This window comes from Carassius gibelio, chromosome B3 (genome assembly GCF_023724105.1).
Source record: "Carassius gibelio isolate Cgi1373 ecotype wild population from Czech Republic chromosome B3, carGib1.2-hapl.c, whole genome shotgun sequence".
NCBI lineage: Eukaryota > Metazoa > Chordata > Actinopteri > Cypriniformes > Cyprinidae > Carassius > Carassius gibelio.
This window is the reverse complement of record NC_068398.1, coordinates 28723565-28740502: the sequence shown is the minus strand read 5'-3', so window position 1 is coordinate 28740502 and position 16938 is coordinate 28723565. Positions and strand designations below refer to the sequence as shown.

General features: G+C 37.4%; 1 protein-coding gene across 1 annotated transcript in view; it reads left to right on the top strand.

Annotated features, from left to right (window-relative positions):
* LOC127952680 (transmembrane protein 104) overlaps positions 1 to 16938 on the top strand; it is a 46074-nt gene that overhangs the window by 6117 nt on the left and 23019 nt on the right. The window contains exons 5-8 of the mRNA XM_052551334.1: positions 579 to 675; positions 774 to 854; positions 4289 to 4388; positions 5209 to 5305. Of these exons, the coding sequence (XP_052407294.1) occupies positions 579 to 675; positions 774 to 854; positions 4289 to 4388; positions 5209 to 5305 (375 nt within the window). The remainder of the gene's footprint in view (positions 1 to 578; positions 676 to 773; positions 855 to 4288; positions 4389 to 5208; positions 5306 to 16938) is intronic.

The following is a 16938-nucleotide window of genomic DNA, read 5'->3' as shown; positions in this document are numbered from 1 at the left end:
ACTAGAATAGTGCTATTATTTAAAGCAGACTCAGAATGAGGCCAATGCTCAGTGTGATTCTAGACCGTTTCACCAATACAAACAGAATATAGAAAACCTCTCTGGCAAGCAATAAATGGGCCTATGCAACTTTAAAAGCAAAATGTTTTTATTCATATCTAATAGATCATCTGTTGTCTGCAACAGCATGTGTTGTGCATATATTATACTCATGCTGAATAAGCATGCCATGACCAATTTTGCAGTTTAGCATGACAAATTGCTACTTTTGTTTTTGTTTGGCACATTATATTGTGCACACAGCTTTTTAGCTGAGTGAACTGAGGCAGTAATCAAACATTTTCTCATAAAACGTCCTCTGTCAGTCGTATAGAACATAGTCTTAAAGGACACTTCACCAAAGATATAGATGTTATCCTTTACTTTCCAAACCTGTATATTATTACTGCACAAAAGAAAAGTAAGGCTAAATGAAAGCACAATACAATGAAAAGTCAATGGGGACGAATGGTTTTTGGTTAAGCGCATGTTTGTTCAATAATTAAACGAACCATTATTTTTGTCACAACCATTTTAAGGTTAATGACAGCGACTCCAACTCGGACTATTCAGATGATGATGATGTTATCCGGGGACGTTACGAGCCTGTCGAGACGCGGCCCATTCTCTCTGTCCGTAAGTGCTGTTTGCGTTGTTTTGTGTCTTTGTCAAGATAATGATTCGCAATGTCGAAATCTTAAGCTCACTGCTGGTTTTGTCATCTGATATAACAGAGCGTGCTGCGAATATAGACCACTTTGACATTGTCGAGAGAGTCGAGATGGGACAAATGGCCTCCATGTTTTTTAATAAAGGTAAGAGTTCCTGCATCATTATGTGCTACAATGTAATCTTCAGTTAGGACATTTAGCTTTATGTGGCTATTAAACAGGCCTTAAAGGATGGCTTCCGAAGGTCAAGTTTTGTTGGAAAGTTCAGTCACGGTGAACAAGGTTATTGGCTGCTAATGTGGTGTAATTAGAACTAGTTTCAATTACTTTTGGTTGTAATTACCTCACTCTAGATCTGTTATCTACTTTAATGTAAGGAAAGGTGAGGCTTGCTTCCAGATGGAGAACCCAGGTAATGAGAATCTTATGATGAATATGAAGAAGACGTGTTCACCTTGAACCACAGACCGAAGTGTCATTTATACAGATTCCTTTTTTCAGGTTTCTTGCCCTCCGAAGCATTATTTCACAAGCAGCGCTACGCGAAGGCTGACTCAGCAGTGCCCAGAGCAGCCTTGTAATATCTCAGCAGCATTGCTTTTGGCATCTTTTCCAAACCATCAAAGAAAAGCGGACATCAGAAATGGTTTGCTGCTCTGTTCTATACAGGGTCGGAAATTTAACCAGGGGGCAAAGAAGATGCCACCAAAATTCACAAGTCCCCCCAAATTCAAGACAAGGGGAAAAAAATGCCTTTAGACAATTAAACTGTATCTAATACAACTGTTGCGATTTAATGTCAAATGTGAAAATGAATAAGTTACCTCATATTTAAACCTGCTCACGTTTTACACAATTGTTTTGTTCCAAAAAACATATTGTTCCAAACCCGAAAGACCTTCGTTCATCTTCTGAACACAAATTACGATGCTTTAGATGACATCTAGGAGCTTTCTGACCGTCCATAGACAGCAACACCGTTACCGCTTTAAAGACCCAGAAAGGTAGTAAAGAGATCATTAAAATAGTCATATATAGTCATCACGTGACATCAGTGGTTCAATGTCATTTTATGAAGCTACGAGAATTTTAATGATGTTCTCACTACCTTTCAGGGTCTTCTTGAACGTGGTAGTTTCCTTGCTCTCTTATTCCATCAAAAATATCTTAATTTGTATTCAGAAGATGAATGAAGGTCTTACGGGTTTGGAACGACATGAGGGTGAAATTAATGACAGAACTATCCCTTCAACTTACGGTCGAGTTAGCCTTACAAGAAAATGAAGAGCTGTTCTCCCACTTAAAACTTTTTTTTTTTTTGTATTCTATGCATCAAAATTAAGAAGCATTATTAGATGCTTTATTACAAGAGCAATAAACTACAATAAAACAGTTCTTTGTAATAAATGAAAACAAATTAATTTAGCTTTGTTTAAGCTATTTACGTTATACAGCATAATGCTGTTGTCGTATAAATATGCCATCTTTAAGCAGCATTAAGCAGTTTGTCTATATAAACTTGATGATCAATGCACGTTGAGAGAATTTTATTGGTAATAGTATCCAGATTCATTTAATTTAATAAAGAAAGAAATACCCAAGTACAAATATTGCACTATAATGGAAAGGTTAATTTCTGACCCTGGTTGCACAAGTCCACAGCATGTGAACGCACACTGAACCCGCTAGGTGGAGCACTCGTTACACCCTCCAACACGCACTCACTTTTGATGAACACAAACACACTCTTGTAGCTTCAGAGCTTAGTGTTTCCTCAGCTTGGACGTCACACACACACAGTTAAGCGTGACGTGCTCGCTTTGCTCTGACCTTTTCCATTGTGGGATGGAGTGAAGTGCACACTTTGGAGGTACACTTGGGAGAAACTAATGACTACCTGAGCAGCATAGCAGACTCTGATTACAAATGTATTCAATTGAAGCGTAACTCGCTGGGAAGAAGATTAGTATATAGTATAGAATACTTTATTACTGACCGTTTTAAATATAATACTCATTTGCCCTCATGTCTTAGGACATGCTAGTCCAATCCATGAGCTGCCATTCAGCAGGAAGAAACCACACTTTTATGTGCCAAAATCAACTGAAGTTCGAGGCTTTAATGTTTGTGAATGGACTTTCAGATTGTCCAGGCAGGTGGGAGGTGGTTTTTAGAGAAAAAACAATCAGCGACTATTTGTTTGCAGTTTAAGGTTAAAGTGGAATATGAATTCGCTTTGGTCTGAAATGACCAACGGGAAGCCTGGCTTTCCCTGGTTTCATCATCGGACTGCTGGTTTATCAGGGATGTTCACAGTAACAGGTTGATTAGAAGTCAGCTTCGGATAATGTCACCGAGGAGATGAATTAGTTAATGATTGATTGAGTTTTTTGATGCGCTTGCTAAGACAAAAAATCAAGTTGCATCTCAAAACTAGTCCAAAACTAGCCCAATAACGTTTTCAGGAGGTTCCCTGATAAAAATAGCTTCCCGTGGTTAAAATATACTTTTTTTTTAGGCAGGGTTGCCTTGGTAAAATTCACATTTTAGGGGCTAAATATCACGTTAATGGTATTGGGGTTGCTTGAGCCGCGGACATGAAAAACAACCAAAGACTTGGCAACACTGGTTCAGGTGGAGCGGCAGTTACTACAGAGAGCCATAGTCTACCGACAACTAACACAAAATCGCTTTCAAAATCGACAAAGAATCGCCTGCGATTTTAACATCGATTTTGTGTAGATTGTCAGTGAATTACGGCTCGGTGTAGTAAATGCCAACCAGTGTTGCCAAGTCTGTGGTGGTTGTTTTTCATGTCTGCGGGTCGAAGCGACCCCAATACAAATAACGTATACAAATACAAAATACAAATATTTAGCCCCTAAAATGCGAATTTTACAAAGGCAACCCTGCCAAAAAAATTATATTTTAACCCCATTTTCTAAATAAATTTTATACATTTTGTTATTAAAAATGTAAAATAAGCACTTTGTCTGTATTGGTGTTCATAATTCCCCATGTTTTCTGGCAGGTTTTCGCCACTCGTCTTCGTAAAATGAGATTTTTTATGTGGAGGAAAAGATGACTCGGTTAAGCTTGTTAAAGAGAATATCTTCATTTTATTCTTTATTTAAATAGAGTTTTAAGAGTCTGAAAGCTCTAGTCGACTTCTGAGTAATTAATGAGCTTATTGGTCGGTTGAACCGTTCGAGATCCTTGATGATGAATGTGTGTATGGTAGCCCATGTGTTTCCTCTTGAATGCTCTCCGTCTCATCTCCAACTGGCAGGGACTGATTGATGGATGGATGGATGGAGGAACAGGTGAAGAGGAGTGTGGGGTTAATGAAGAGAAGAGCCGGGGGAATTTCGTAATGAAGTGCTTGTTTCTTTAATTAGGATGATTTATACATGCGTTTAGTGAGTATAGAGAGTTGGGAGGAACATCAGAGGAATCTTCTAAGGAATGATGCCACCCATCTTCTTGTTCAGTCAACATCTCCACCCGTTTGTATCTGACGTGATGTTTTATGTAAAGCCATGAATCTTCAGAATGACAGATGCTGCTTCTTTCTGCAGTTGGCGTCAACATGTTCTACATCTGCATCATCGTGTACCTGTACGGAGACCTGGCCATTTATGCCGCTGCTGTACCTGTATCACTGATGGAAGTCGCATGGTGAGTTCAGGAGGATCCCATCTTGCTATTGTTCTAGACATTAATGAGTGAAACATTAGTCCCACCATTTAAAACTTAAAACGGACTTATTTCATGTTACTTGCAGATCAAGTCATAAAAAGTCAACAAACTTCTTATGGCAGACGTTTTCACATATAAGTTTATGTTTGAACTTATAAGAAATGTTTAAAGGTCTGTTCACAGCAAGAAGCATTTTTGATAAACTGCAAAATGCAAATTTGATAAACATTTTAGAAATCCATTGAACCAAACATTTGTTTGGCATCAGTGTGTCATCATTTTTTGAGCCGTTTTTCATTGGTTTGCAAAAATAGCACAAATCGCACCAAATTTTTGTTCCGAGCATTCATTTTGGTGTGAACAGACAATTTTATCATAATTGATAAATGAACTCCTAAGGCCTCACAAAAAAATATCCACATAGACACAGCGTGCTTTACTCTGTGTTGCTTAAAGCGTATCATTCTGCGCATGGGACGCTCATAAGTGCTTTGTGTTGCTCTCTATTGGAGCCTTCCATATACTTTTGACACAATGAAAGTTTAATTATCTAATGTATAGCACAGTAAAGGAGGCAGCAACATACAGCTTGCAGAATCTGCCAAATTTTAACTATTTTACCAAAATAAGAGGGATCATACAAGATGCATGTAATTTTTTTTTAGTACTGACCTTAAAAAGATATTTCACAAAGTTTACATGCCCTTGATTCTTAATACTGTGTTGTTACCTGAAAATACTTATCGCCTGAAATGAATTTTCAGAGGTGGGAAGTGTCTAATTGTTCACCCTCTCGCAGTGGGAATCACTCGTGCAGTGCTGGGAGAGTGAAATACAACGACACCGATTCGTGCTGGGGCTCCGTAAGACGCAAAGATGCCTACAGAGTGTTTCTGGTGAGTTACAAACACACACGCACCTCGTTGGCAGCACTTGTGTCTCGGCAGGGTGCTGGACTCACTCCGGCTGAAGGTAAGAAAGACAAACGAGACACTTAATACTTCTGCGTAATCTCTGTGGACTCCTCGCCTCGCGCGTATCAGGAGGCTCTTGAGTGCCCTTGAAATTCACATAGAGCTACAGCGCAAGACGCCGGTGTGATTTCCTCCTCGGCTTTAGTGATTGATGTGCTGATTCATCCCGCTCTGCTCCACCCTCCTTCATCTCTAGAAATGGGGGAAGTGGCTGTCCCGTCTGCCATTATAAAGCATTGTTTCAGCTTTTTTTAATCTCATCGCATGGATAAGCCTCTTACTGCGTGTTAACCACAGGAAATTATTCTGATTTTAGAATATGTGCTTGCTCAGTTTGTCATCTCGTGTTGAGTTTTAAGACGAGGTCACATGCCGTGACATCATGTATGTTGTGTGTCGGCTGTAATTGTAATTTCGTTTATTAGATCATTTCTGTACGCAGGCAGTTAGGATGCTAGAAGGCAGAACCCACATCTTCCGTTCCCAAACTCTGAACCGTTTGACTAGAAGGCCATCATTCATTTTCCTTTCCTTAATGCCCTTAAATAAATCATCTTTTTTTTTTTGGAAAAGATTCAAATTCATGAAAGATTAATCCGGCCGGTTTATGAGCTGAGTGTCACTGGGGCTGTTCTGTTCCTCTTACCTTAGCCTCCAACTGTCTCTGTTGTTGTGAGAGAGCAAAATTGACCAATTTTGAGTCTGTGGAATGACCATAGGGCCCAAATATCTGAGCCGCCAAATTTATGAGCTTTATCAGACTAGGTAAATCTGTGCCACAGGATGTTTAACCAAGCAATTGGCAATTCTTGTTAAAAAAAGGTATTCTTATAATTGTAATGTTAAAAAACAGTGCATTCTTTAAGTGTTAAATGCGTTATTAAAATGTTAATGTACTGTTGTTAATATATTTAAGTGTACAGAATTAGATTTATTCTAATTAAAAATAAATAAATAAAATTGTGTCTGGAAGGGAAGGTTTTCATCGCTATGTGAGATTAATGTGAAAAAAACATGTTCTGCATTACAGTATTGAGATTTTGGTGCAAATTAATATTTCTTAATTTTGAGACTTTATTTTATTTTTTATTTTGAAGAAATATGAGGCATGTATTTTTTTGTGAGATTCACCCTTTAAGACTGTGCCATCAAATTTGCCCCATCAGCAAAATTTAACATGCATTGGTACTTTAACATGACCACAAAAATGTCAGGTCACATTTGCATGCAAATGACTGACATTTACATAAATCCCCCATCTTTGCACTAACTTTTTCATTCTCATCGTGTACATGAGCTGGTTTGCGTTAGTTCATCACTTTGATTGCTTTTTAATTGTGTTGTTAATTAGCAGTTCCTCACTGACATTATATATTTTTCTTTCAAATCAAAGCATGTTAGTCTAACAGAGTCCTTGTTATTTATCTGGCCTTGCATTCTGGATTGGTGCTGATCATGCGAATCTATCCCCCGTCCTATTAAGGAGACGTAGCTCAAATCTATTCCAGATGCCATGATGTGAGAAAATGAGAAGATCTAACAGTTTCACCTGTTATTATATTTTTAATCTTCATAAATGCAATCAATTTTTTGGTCGTCCACTGAAGCATGATGTTTCTAGCAAATATTCCAGATTATTGAATCGTGCCCATATGCCCTTGTAACATGTCTTGAATATATTCCTAAATGATCGTACTTTTAAAACCTGCCTTTAAGAAAGAGTTAGATGCAGATGCGTTAGTTTTTTCTGCTTTTTGGTGCATCTTGACTTTGACTTGAAGCCGTACGTGGTCTGCCTGGGAATATTTGCAAGTGATGGTCAGTTGTATCCTCTCGTGGCCGGCGGGATTGATGTTTGACACATTAGTGCAGCCTCATGGCATAAGCTTTAGGAAAGAAAAAAGGGAAGATTAAGAGGGATATTATGCCTTCACATAACACCTTGCCTCACTATAATCCCTGAGTGGGCGGCAGACCGTGACACCGTTCTTTCTCTATCTGTGACACACAAAGAGGGATGTTATGGATGTCTTTCTTTTAGGCGAATGCAGCCAAAGAGTTTCCAGCAATGGAGTGTGCTGGACTAAAGATCCTCAAACTGCATATGTCGGCAAAGGCCTTTGTAGCTGCTGTTCTGCTTTTACTGCTTAACAGCTGCTCACACCCAAAACAACACAACCATACATTGTTTAAAGCTTCCTGATCTTTATTCTGACATTTATAGCAGGGATGGGTCAGGATGGATGACTAGGTGTCTTTTCTTTTCTTTTTTTAAGTTGTGGTGCTCTGACGTGTATAATCAATTTGGTAATGGAACCAGCTTGTGATTGGTGCCATAAAATTGGACAGTTTCTTGTTTAAAGTCTTGCTCATATATTGTAACAATAAAAACTCCATAACTATGGGAAGAAGGAGGCGGGAACCAGCGGACAATCAAAATGAAAGCTTTAATAATCAAAATAAGGGAAAAACAAATCAAAACACAAACTAAAATCCACCGGCCTCGCTCCTGTTCCCATGTCTCTCGGCCCCGCCCCACTCGTCAAATATATACTACATTTAATTAGAATTATTTCAATTTTCTGCACAGAATAAGGTAGAAAATATACTTTATAGTTTCTGTACTGTTATAAATGATATGTCAGTGAGCACTACACCATTCATTAATTGTATTTAAAAAAAATTTCATCAGTTCATTCTGCTTTTATTCAGTTTAGCCGCAGATAAAGCCTAGCACGTCTATGAGAGCAATTTCACTTCTCTTTCAGTGTGAAAAGTTAATCTCATTTTCACAAAATAAAATGCTACAGTAGCTATTTAACTTCTCTCCATCAGCGAATGATGATTCTGAGAGAAAACGCGCTCGATGTCTGTTTGCTAAAACAACGAACGCTACTTTCATGCATCTGATTATCAGGTAAACCTTGCGCTCTTATTTCAAGGTCGTTGTTAATGCTGTGCTTATTTTAAAATTTTCCTTTACATTCGGTTCATCAGCATTATTAAAACACATTTATCATTCAATGGAACTGTGCGTATGATTTAGACACTGACATTTCTGCTCCGTCCATGCAATAAATACAGCATTCACCTGCTCAGGTAACGACATCGGTATGCAGAGAGCAATTAAACTTCAGAAAAGTAAAGCTACTTCACTTCAAGTATTACTGGCCACGAGTCCTAAAGATCGCACGTCAGCTGCGTCAGAGACGAACGGAGCGTGAACGCAATCCTGTGACAGTCTCGGGCAGTAACAGTGGAGCGATAGATGCAAGGCATGAACACTGTTCAAAGTCTCCATTAATTCGTGATTGTAGTAATTTAATGTGTATATATTTTAAAAGCATTGAATTGCTATTCATTCGATTCTTAGCGTTTTAAATCGATTACTGTCCGAGATCGACCATTCACGATCGATGCATATGAATAGTCAGGATTTGTAATCGATGCATCGAGAAAACGAGTGAATCGTTACACCCCTAGTTTAATATTAAAATGTGAATAAAAGTTAATTACACAGCCCTATATAATAAACATTTTATATTCAAATATGAATCCAAGTAAATTTACTAGTATAATTAAAACTTAATTTATATTTGTAGGCGTGTCAGGGTATGTAGTATATATATTTTCGCAACGCAATGGGACCCAAGGCCATGACTCATTGCACATTAGTTCTCATAATGGACAGTGTGTGTGGCATGTGCTTAAATAATTTCGTTCTCTTCTCATTTCTTCACAGTTTTAAGTGTTGAGCAGATCAATGCCGTCACTATTTTATCCCATCATTTAAAAAAAAAAAAAACTTCCAGCACTTGCTATTCTGGTGGCACAGCAAACAAAGAGCTATTTTTGAGCTCTGGCTCAACAGCTGTCCCTGAGCAATGCTATATTTTTAAAGTCCAAGACGGATGACACAAAAACCTCTGAAAATATCAGGGCTGCGGGACAAGGACAAAAAAAATGGAATTTCAAAGAAAAATTATATATATATATATATATATATATATATATATATATTAGGGATGCACGATATTGGATTTTGGCCGATATTCGATATGCCGATATTTTCAAAATAATTTTGGCCGATGCCGATACCGATATCGATATATATACAAATATATACTGATATATTTAAACTTTAATTTTACTGAAGAGAAATCCATGTATCTCTTCTGTACTGATTCTACCATAAATTTATTATTTTACAAATGTAGACAGACATTCACATCTGAAAAACAGGTCAATTATTTCACTTGGAGAATATCGGTTTGGCTCATCGGCAGAAATATTCATATCGGCCGATACCGATAATGGTCATTTTAAGCTTTTATCGGCCGATACCGATATTGTGCCGATATTATCGTGCATCCCTAATATATATATATATATATATATATATATATATATATATACATGTATGTGTATATGTATTTTACCCTTAATCAAGCAATTTTGTCAGTTGTGAGAGACTTCAGTAGATCTATTTGGGTTGTCTGAAACAGGTATGGCTAAGGCAGAGTCTAGAGTAAAGTCAGACAGGTCTGTCTGCCTGGCAAGTAGCAGCTTTGATCATTAGTAAAGGTCCACACTGTGTAAAACTGCCATCTTATCTGTTGTTCACTGCAAGCTGTTAGGAAGATCAGTAGACTGAGACTTCATCTGCTGTTGATTCATTTCAGTGTCCAGTTTAAAAAGCTTTTTAAATAACCAGAGGTTCTGTTCTGGCTTTAATGGCATCTGACCATTAGGCACTAACACGCATCTTTTGACCGGAACTTTGTCAAACAAGCACAAGTTCAAGACCAAGACATCATTGATTCATTTAGGAAAAGTATTGAGAGCCTTCCGTGGATCTGCTTATATATGGAAGGCATAATGTGGAGTGAGGCTGTAAATTATATCAAGGACAAAAAAGTGTCCTCCTTTTTCTCATTGGGCTGGTAATTATTCTGAAGGGGAAGCAGGATTAATGGCTGTACATGATCACCTTTATTCTATGGGTCCTTGTTAAATGAGCTCATTTCCTTAACTATCTTGATGGGAGGAACCTTTGCACCAAACAGTCATTTGCTCATACAGTAAGCTATGACTCTTATAAAGTCATATGATGGTTGTTTAGATTCTTGTGGCATGAACAAAGACACAGTCAAGTGACCTTAAATTGTAATTTTGTCACATTTTATTTTCCCCTCAAGTCCACAACTTTAGTCGGGGTGTTCTGTCATACTTTGTATTGATCAGTGAATCCTGAAACAAATTTTAAAAAAAAAAAGTCACAAAACGTGATAATGAGAAATGTTTCTTGAGCATCAAATCAGTATATCAGAATGATTTCTGAAGGATCATGTGACACTGAAGACTGGAGTAATGATGCTGAAACTTCAGCTTTGCATCACAGAAATAAATACACTCAAGCTCAGATTTGTTTTTCTTGTCTTTGGGAAAATGTACTTATGACTTAAATGGTTAGTGTGACTGTCATTAATTCCTCACCCTCATGTCGTTTCAAAACCGTAAGACCTTCGTTCATCTTCAGAGCACAGATTAAAATATCTGTGATGAAATCCGAGAGCTTTCTGACCCTGCATAGATGGCAAACCAGCCAACACGTTCAGGGCCCAGAAGGGTACGCAGAAATTGTTAAATAAAGTTATTTGTTTTTCTGTGCGAAGGATTTGTAAATCTTTATTTACTATATTATACTCATTACTACCATTTAAACTTTGTCCAACTTGGTGCTTTCATACAAGTTTAGATACAAAGAACAATGACAAACTGTTTTAAACAGATGGTTACTTTTACTTTTACAGCAAAATTTTAGAGTTGACAGCAATAGATTTTGATTTCGCAGCTTTCTTTTGAGGATGCGCTGATTGTAGATGGCACTGCAGGAATAAGACAACGCAGATGGTTTAGTGGATATTAGCACAGCAGGACGAGGAGCTTGAGCAGTGGCCCATCAGGGGAAGAGTCCTCTCTCTAATCCACAGTGGGACCATCGTGCCAGTGCAAACACTGGCTGACCCACAGTCACACTGACGATTCTTGCCAAGCGGGGAAGAAGTTGTCATGAGGACTAAGAAAAGATGTGGCAGGGGAAGTAAATGCAGATAAAACAAACTCAGCCTTGGGTTAAGATGATAATATACCACGTCTGAAGCACATTTGATGGCTGTTTGTATCTACTGCAGGATATGCAAGGATGATCTGTCACAATGCTGTAATATTGCGGTAGTTGATTTCACAGTGACAGCTCTGGTCCCAAATGCAGTTTAGGATCCCACAGCTGTTGCTCCATGTTTTAGTGTGTCTCATTTTATAGATCCCATGGATTTACACTGAAGAGATCGGAATATCATAGACTTTGACCTGTAAGTAAGCCCCCAACCACCAGTGTTTATCAGGTCTGTTGTAGCCCCTTATTATAGTTACTTTTAATTTCCCATAAGTCAATTTCTGCAAGCTTAACTTTAGTCCATTGAACAGCTTGCATGTTCACCGGGAGTTTCCTGCTGGGTACAATATTGTTCTAGGGTTGGAAAAGCTGGTTATCTGGTCCAAGGACATCGCAGAATGATGTAATGGTCTTCCTCGGTGGGTGTCAGGACGAGGCTGTACGTGATTTCCATGAAATGAAATCCACAAGCACAAGCCGAAGTCTCATTATTAAAACATCCTTGCGTATGTCACCCCGAACAAGCTACTTGTTTGACCTTCATTCCACATGTTTGTTGCCTGAAAGGGGTTTGGACTGTTGTTCAGGAGCATTTTAGATTAACAAATATATTTGCAGTACAAGGTTGGAGATGATGGCAGTGGATTTGGAGGTTTACTTCAGATTTACTTTAGAACTACAAACCTGATTCCAAAAAAGTTGGGACACTGTACAAATTGTGATTAAAAAAGGAATGGAATAATTTACAAATCTCAAACTTATATTTTATTCACAATTGAATATAGATAACATATATAAAATGTTGAAAGTGAGACATTTTGAAATGTCATGCCAAATATTGGCTCATTTTAGATTTCATGAGAGCTACACATTCCAAAAAAGTTGGGACTGGTAGCAATAAGAGGCTGGAAAAGTTAAATGTACATATAAAGAAACAGCTGGAGGACCGATTTGGACCAAACTTATTAGGTCAATTGACAACATGATTTGGTATTAAAAGAACCTCTCAGAGTGGCAGTGTCTTTCAGAAGTCAAGATGGGCAGAGGATCACCAATTCCCCCAATGCTGCTGCAAGAAATAGTGGAGCAATATCAGAAAGGAGTTTCTCAGAGAAAAATTGCAATTAGTTTAAAGTTTTCATCATCTACAGTGCATAATATCATCCAAAGCCTCAGAGAATCTGGAACAATCTTTGTATGTAAGGGTCAAGGCCGGAAAACCAGACTGGGTGCCTGTGATCTTCAGGCCCTTAGACGGCACTGCATCACATACAGGAATGCTACTCTAATGGAAATCACAACATGGGCTCAGGAATACTTCCAGAAAACATCTGCTGGCCAAAACTCTATAGGTCAAAAAAGAACAACATATGCTCTCATCCAGACATTGTCTCTTTCAGGCAAGACCTTGCATTTTCCAATATAACAATGCCAGACCACATACTGCATCAATTACAACATCATGGCTGCGTATAAGAAGGATCCGGGTACTGAAATGGCCAGCCTGCAGTCCAGATCTTTCACCCATAGAAAACATTTAGCGCATCATAAAGAGGAAGATGCGACAAGGAAGACCTAAGACAGTTGAGTAACTAGAAGCCTGTATTAGACAAGAATGGGACAACATTCCTATTCCTAAACTTGAGCAGCTTGTCTCCTCAGTCCCCAGACGTTTGCAGACTGTTAGAAAAAGAAGAGGGGATGCCACAAAGTGGTAAACATAGCCTTGTCCCAACTTTTTTGAGATGTTGATGCCATGAAATTTAAAATCAACTTATTTTCCCCTTAAAATTATATATTTTTTCAGTTTAAACATTTGATATGTCATCAATGCTGTATTTTGAATAAAATATTGAAATTTGAAACTTCCACGTCATTGCATTCTGTTTTTATTCACAATTTGTACAGCTTTTTTAGAATTGGGTTTGTACTTACCTAATGGAAGAAATATGATATTCATATCGGTATGAATCATTGACTAGATTTTGAGTTATTTGGTGGAGATTCTCTTTTAGTATTTCAGTCACAGTTTCAAGCCATGACCTGCCATTTTCTTTGACTGCTTAAAGCAGTGAAGGTCTGAATGTTTTTTTTATTTTATTTTTTAAGAAAATTACATGAAAATGAAATTGACTACATTGAAACAAAACTGACTACAAAAACTGTTTCATGTTTTTAAAAAGTATATATTATTTTTAGGTTCAGGTTTGCCATACCTTCTATCAACAAAGTTGATTTTAGACTCATTTTGATATATAATATGTATGTATGATAATCATTTGCAACTATTTATTTGTATTCTGTATATGTCTTTTCATCAGACTTTTTCTTTAATCCAAATCAAGCAAACTGATGTTTTAATGGTTGTTTGTTTTAAATAACCCTGTTTTTTTTCTTTCCTTTATCCTTAATTTTATTATTTCCTTTTCTCAATTATTGATAATTTCTCTTTTTGATCTTTTTAGCTTTTCCCTTTCCCTTTGTGATTTCTTTTTCTTTCTGTCTGTAAAGTGGTTAATCATAGTTGATGCATGATTGGATTTCTAGCTAACAGGTTGTAAAAGTCGTGTCAGCCCCGATCTTGGTGAGAAAAAGATTTGACTCTATTTAGCATTCATTGAATTGGACAAAACAGAAAGCTCCATGGTTACAAGAGAACTAAGTGAACTTTGGTGAACTTGACACAGTATTACAAAGTCATGAGAATTAGACCTGCTCCTCAGTGGCTCCCACTGATTTAGAAAGGTTTCAGCTTTGATTTACACCACAGTTGCCAGAGTAATCATGCTGTAAATGACTCTTAATGGACGAATGTTTTTTTTTTTTAAATATATAGACATAATTTTTTTACGAAAGGCCTTTGGGAGAGAGCTGTTGACCCATGAATGGTGGAGTAATGCAACTGTCCAGCCTTAATGAACACCGCCTGACAAGCTCTTCCATAGTGATTTATTGGCTCTGTGACCGTTAGAAAAACTGATTGTGTGATATGAATGAGAGTGAGGAGCGTTACACCCATTCCAACACACTTATTAATCATTTTTACACAATTTTTTTCTTAAACCTGGCTCTCGAGTTGGGAAGCTAATTGGTATGTATTAGTCTTAGTTTTGAGCTTGTCAAACAATAAAACATGATTGTTTGTGCTGCGGTTGAAATGTAAAGATAAAAGTTTAGTTACTTGTGTAATACACTACGCTTCAGGTCTGTTAGTAAGCAAAATGAGAAAGGAAATTGCCCAACAAATCTGTTTTATTGTATTTAATATGCTTTGTAAGTGAAGAAAAGGTATTTTTGGAAAATGTTGTCATGGATTGAGACCAACAACCAAAATATTTCAAGGACAAAAATCAGTCTGTGGTCTTTTGGCCTTTCCCACTGTAATATTCAAGCAGACAAAACCCATGACCTCTCCAAAGATTAATATATACTCTAATGATTTTAGGACACTTCCTGTCTTAATTTAGAAACCTACTGGGACAAATTAATATTTGTGCTTTCTGTGATTGTGAAGATCGATATACAGAAAGATCTCTCTTGACCGCTTTCAGTTTCCCTGGAGTTCTGAGCATATTTGCTGCTTTTTATATAAGATTTGCACAGATACCTTATTGGATCATCAGAAATTATTAGGCAGAGACTGAATGAGCCAGAACCTGAACCCTCGTCCCCTTATGGGATCTGAGCATCTTATGATGAGTGTGATTTTACTGATCTACTGATGCCTGAAAGTTTCCATTTGTGCTAATTTTGAATAAGTTCATGTAAAATATCGGTTTACAATCATGCCATGAGTGTCTTTAAAAAGCTTTAGGCTTGTTCCATTGCACATCCTGGAGAGTTTTTATCAGTTATTTTTGTTGTGTCTCATGAATTTAAAGTATTATTTTTAAATCCAGTATTCAATTAGTGCCAATATACCTACCCCAAAACCAAAACACTTAATAATCACTTTTCTTGTTCCACTAAAATTTTCAGTTTGCTTTCTTCAATGCATTTGTTTTGATCCATTTCATTAATTGAGCTGTTAATTGTGATGGCTTATTGCATCTCATTTTGCAGGTTAATGACGCCGCCTGACCGATACAATGAGCTGAAAAAAAGCTCAATTACAGAGTCATTATTGGTTCCCAGTTTTTACGCTGGCTTCGTAGCAGGTTTATTCTGCCTAATGTGTGTCTTATTAGCCTGTTTCACACTGATGGCTTTCAATCCAAGGTCAACTACAAGACTCTAAAGTTTGAGGTTTGTGGGACGTTCAGATAATGTAGCATAAAAGGAGTGTTGTAGTTAAATGTTCTCCTGTACATTCTTCTATGCATGTATTTTTGTTAATTAAGTTTGTTTCCGAATGCTTATGGTTTTGAGTGTAGGTTAAACATTATTCTCTAGTCTGTCTGTTCTGTTAGGTGATGTGTAGCAGTGTATCTGCTTTCTATTTGTTGATCCTGTCTAGAATGTCTAACAAAGATTAGCAGTGGAGACAAATGCCACTGGGATCTTGACACTGTGGGGATTGGAAATATAATCCCTGTTTTGCATGTCGCTATCAATTGAGTTATAATCCTACATTCTGTGACGCCACATAGGCCTTCCCAGAGACACAAATGTCCACTAGAGACATCCACACTTGGTACATCTTCAGTTAGAGGAGTAATCGGGAAGAAAAACATACTGGTTTTGCTCACTACACAGTTTAAATAGAAGCTAACGTGTTATTGGGCGGTTTCTGTGCAATTCAGTTCAATACATGCGAGTATTACAATACAAGGGCGAGGTATGTACTTTTACAAAAATAGTTTGTTTTTTCAAACAGGAAACTCAAGTCATAATGCCAATATCTCACTTGCTCAGAATTTGATGTCTTGCGCCGTGACACCATCCCCTGGTCATCGATTGCTTGGTTTCATTTCATATTAATGCGATAAGTCAAGTTCTGCTTTTCCGTCAAGCTATTCACCTTTGCATTTTCTCATTCAATTTTTTTGGCTTATCTCATTTCAGTCAAGTGTTGGGTTTAGATGAGCACAGTATTGCTGAATTTGTTATCTGATATTGCTTTAGGAACATTGCAGTCACCCAAAAAAAAGACACCCAAATCAGTCAGAATGCCCCAATGAACACAATTTTTGGCCTGCAAAAGAAGGACAAAATTAGCATGGAAATTGACTTGGTGTTTACCCAGCAAAAAGATGTTTATTGTGAAAGATGAAATTGATTAAGAACAGCATTAAATGTGCATATTGCCTTTTGAAGGAAGTTGTATAAAACCTATTAAATATTCAGCTAGACGGATTGTATAAATTGTACAATGTAGTTTTTACCACAATGCACTGGCAACTAATATCAGCCACAGTTTCCTTAGTGCTTTATTATT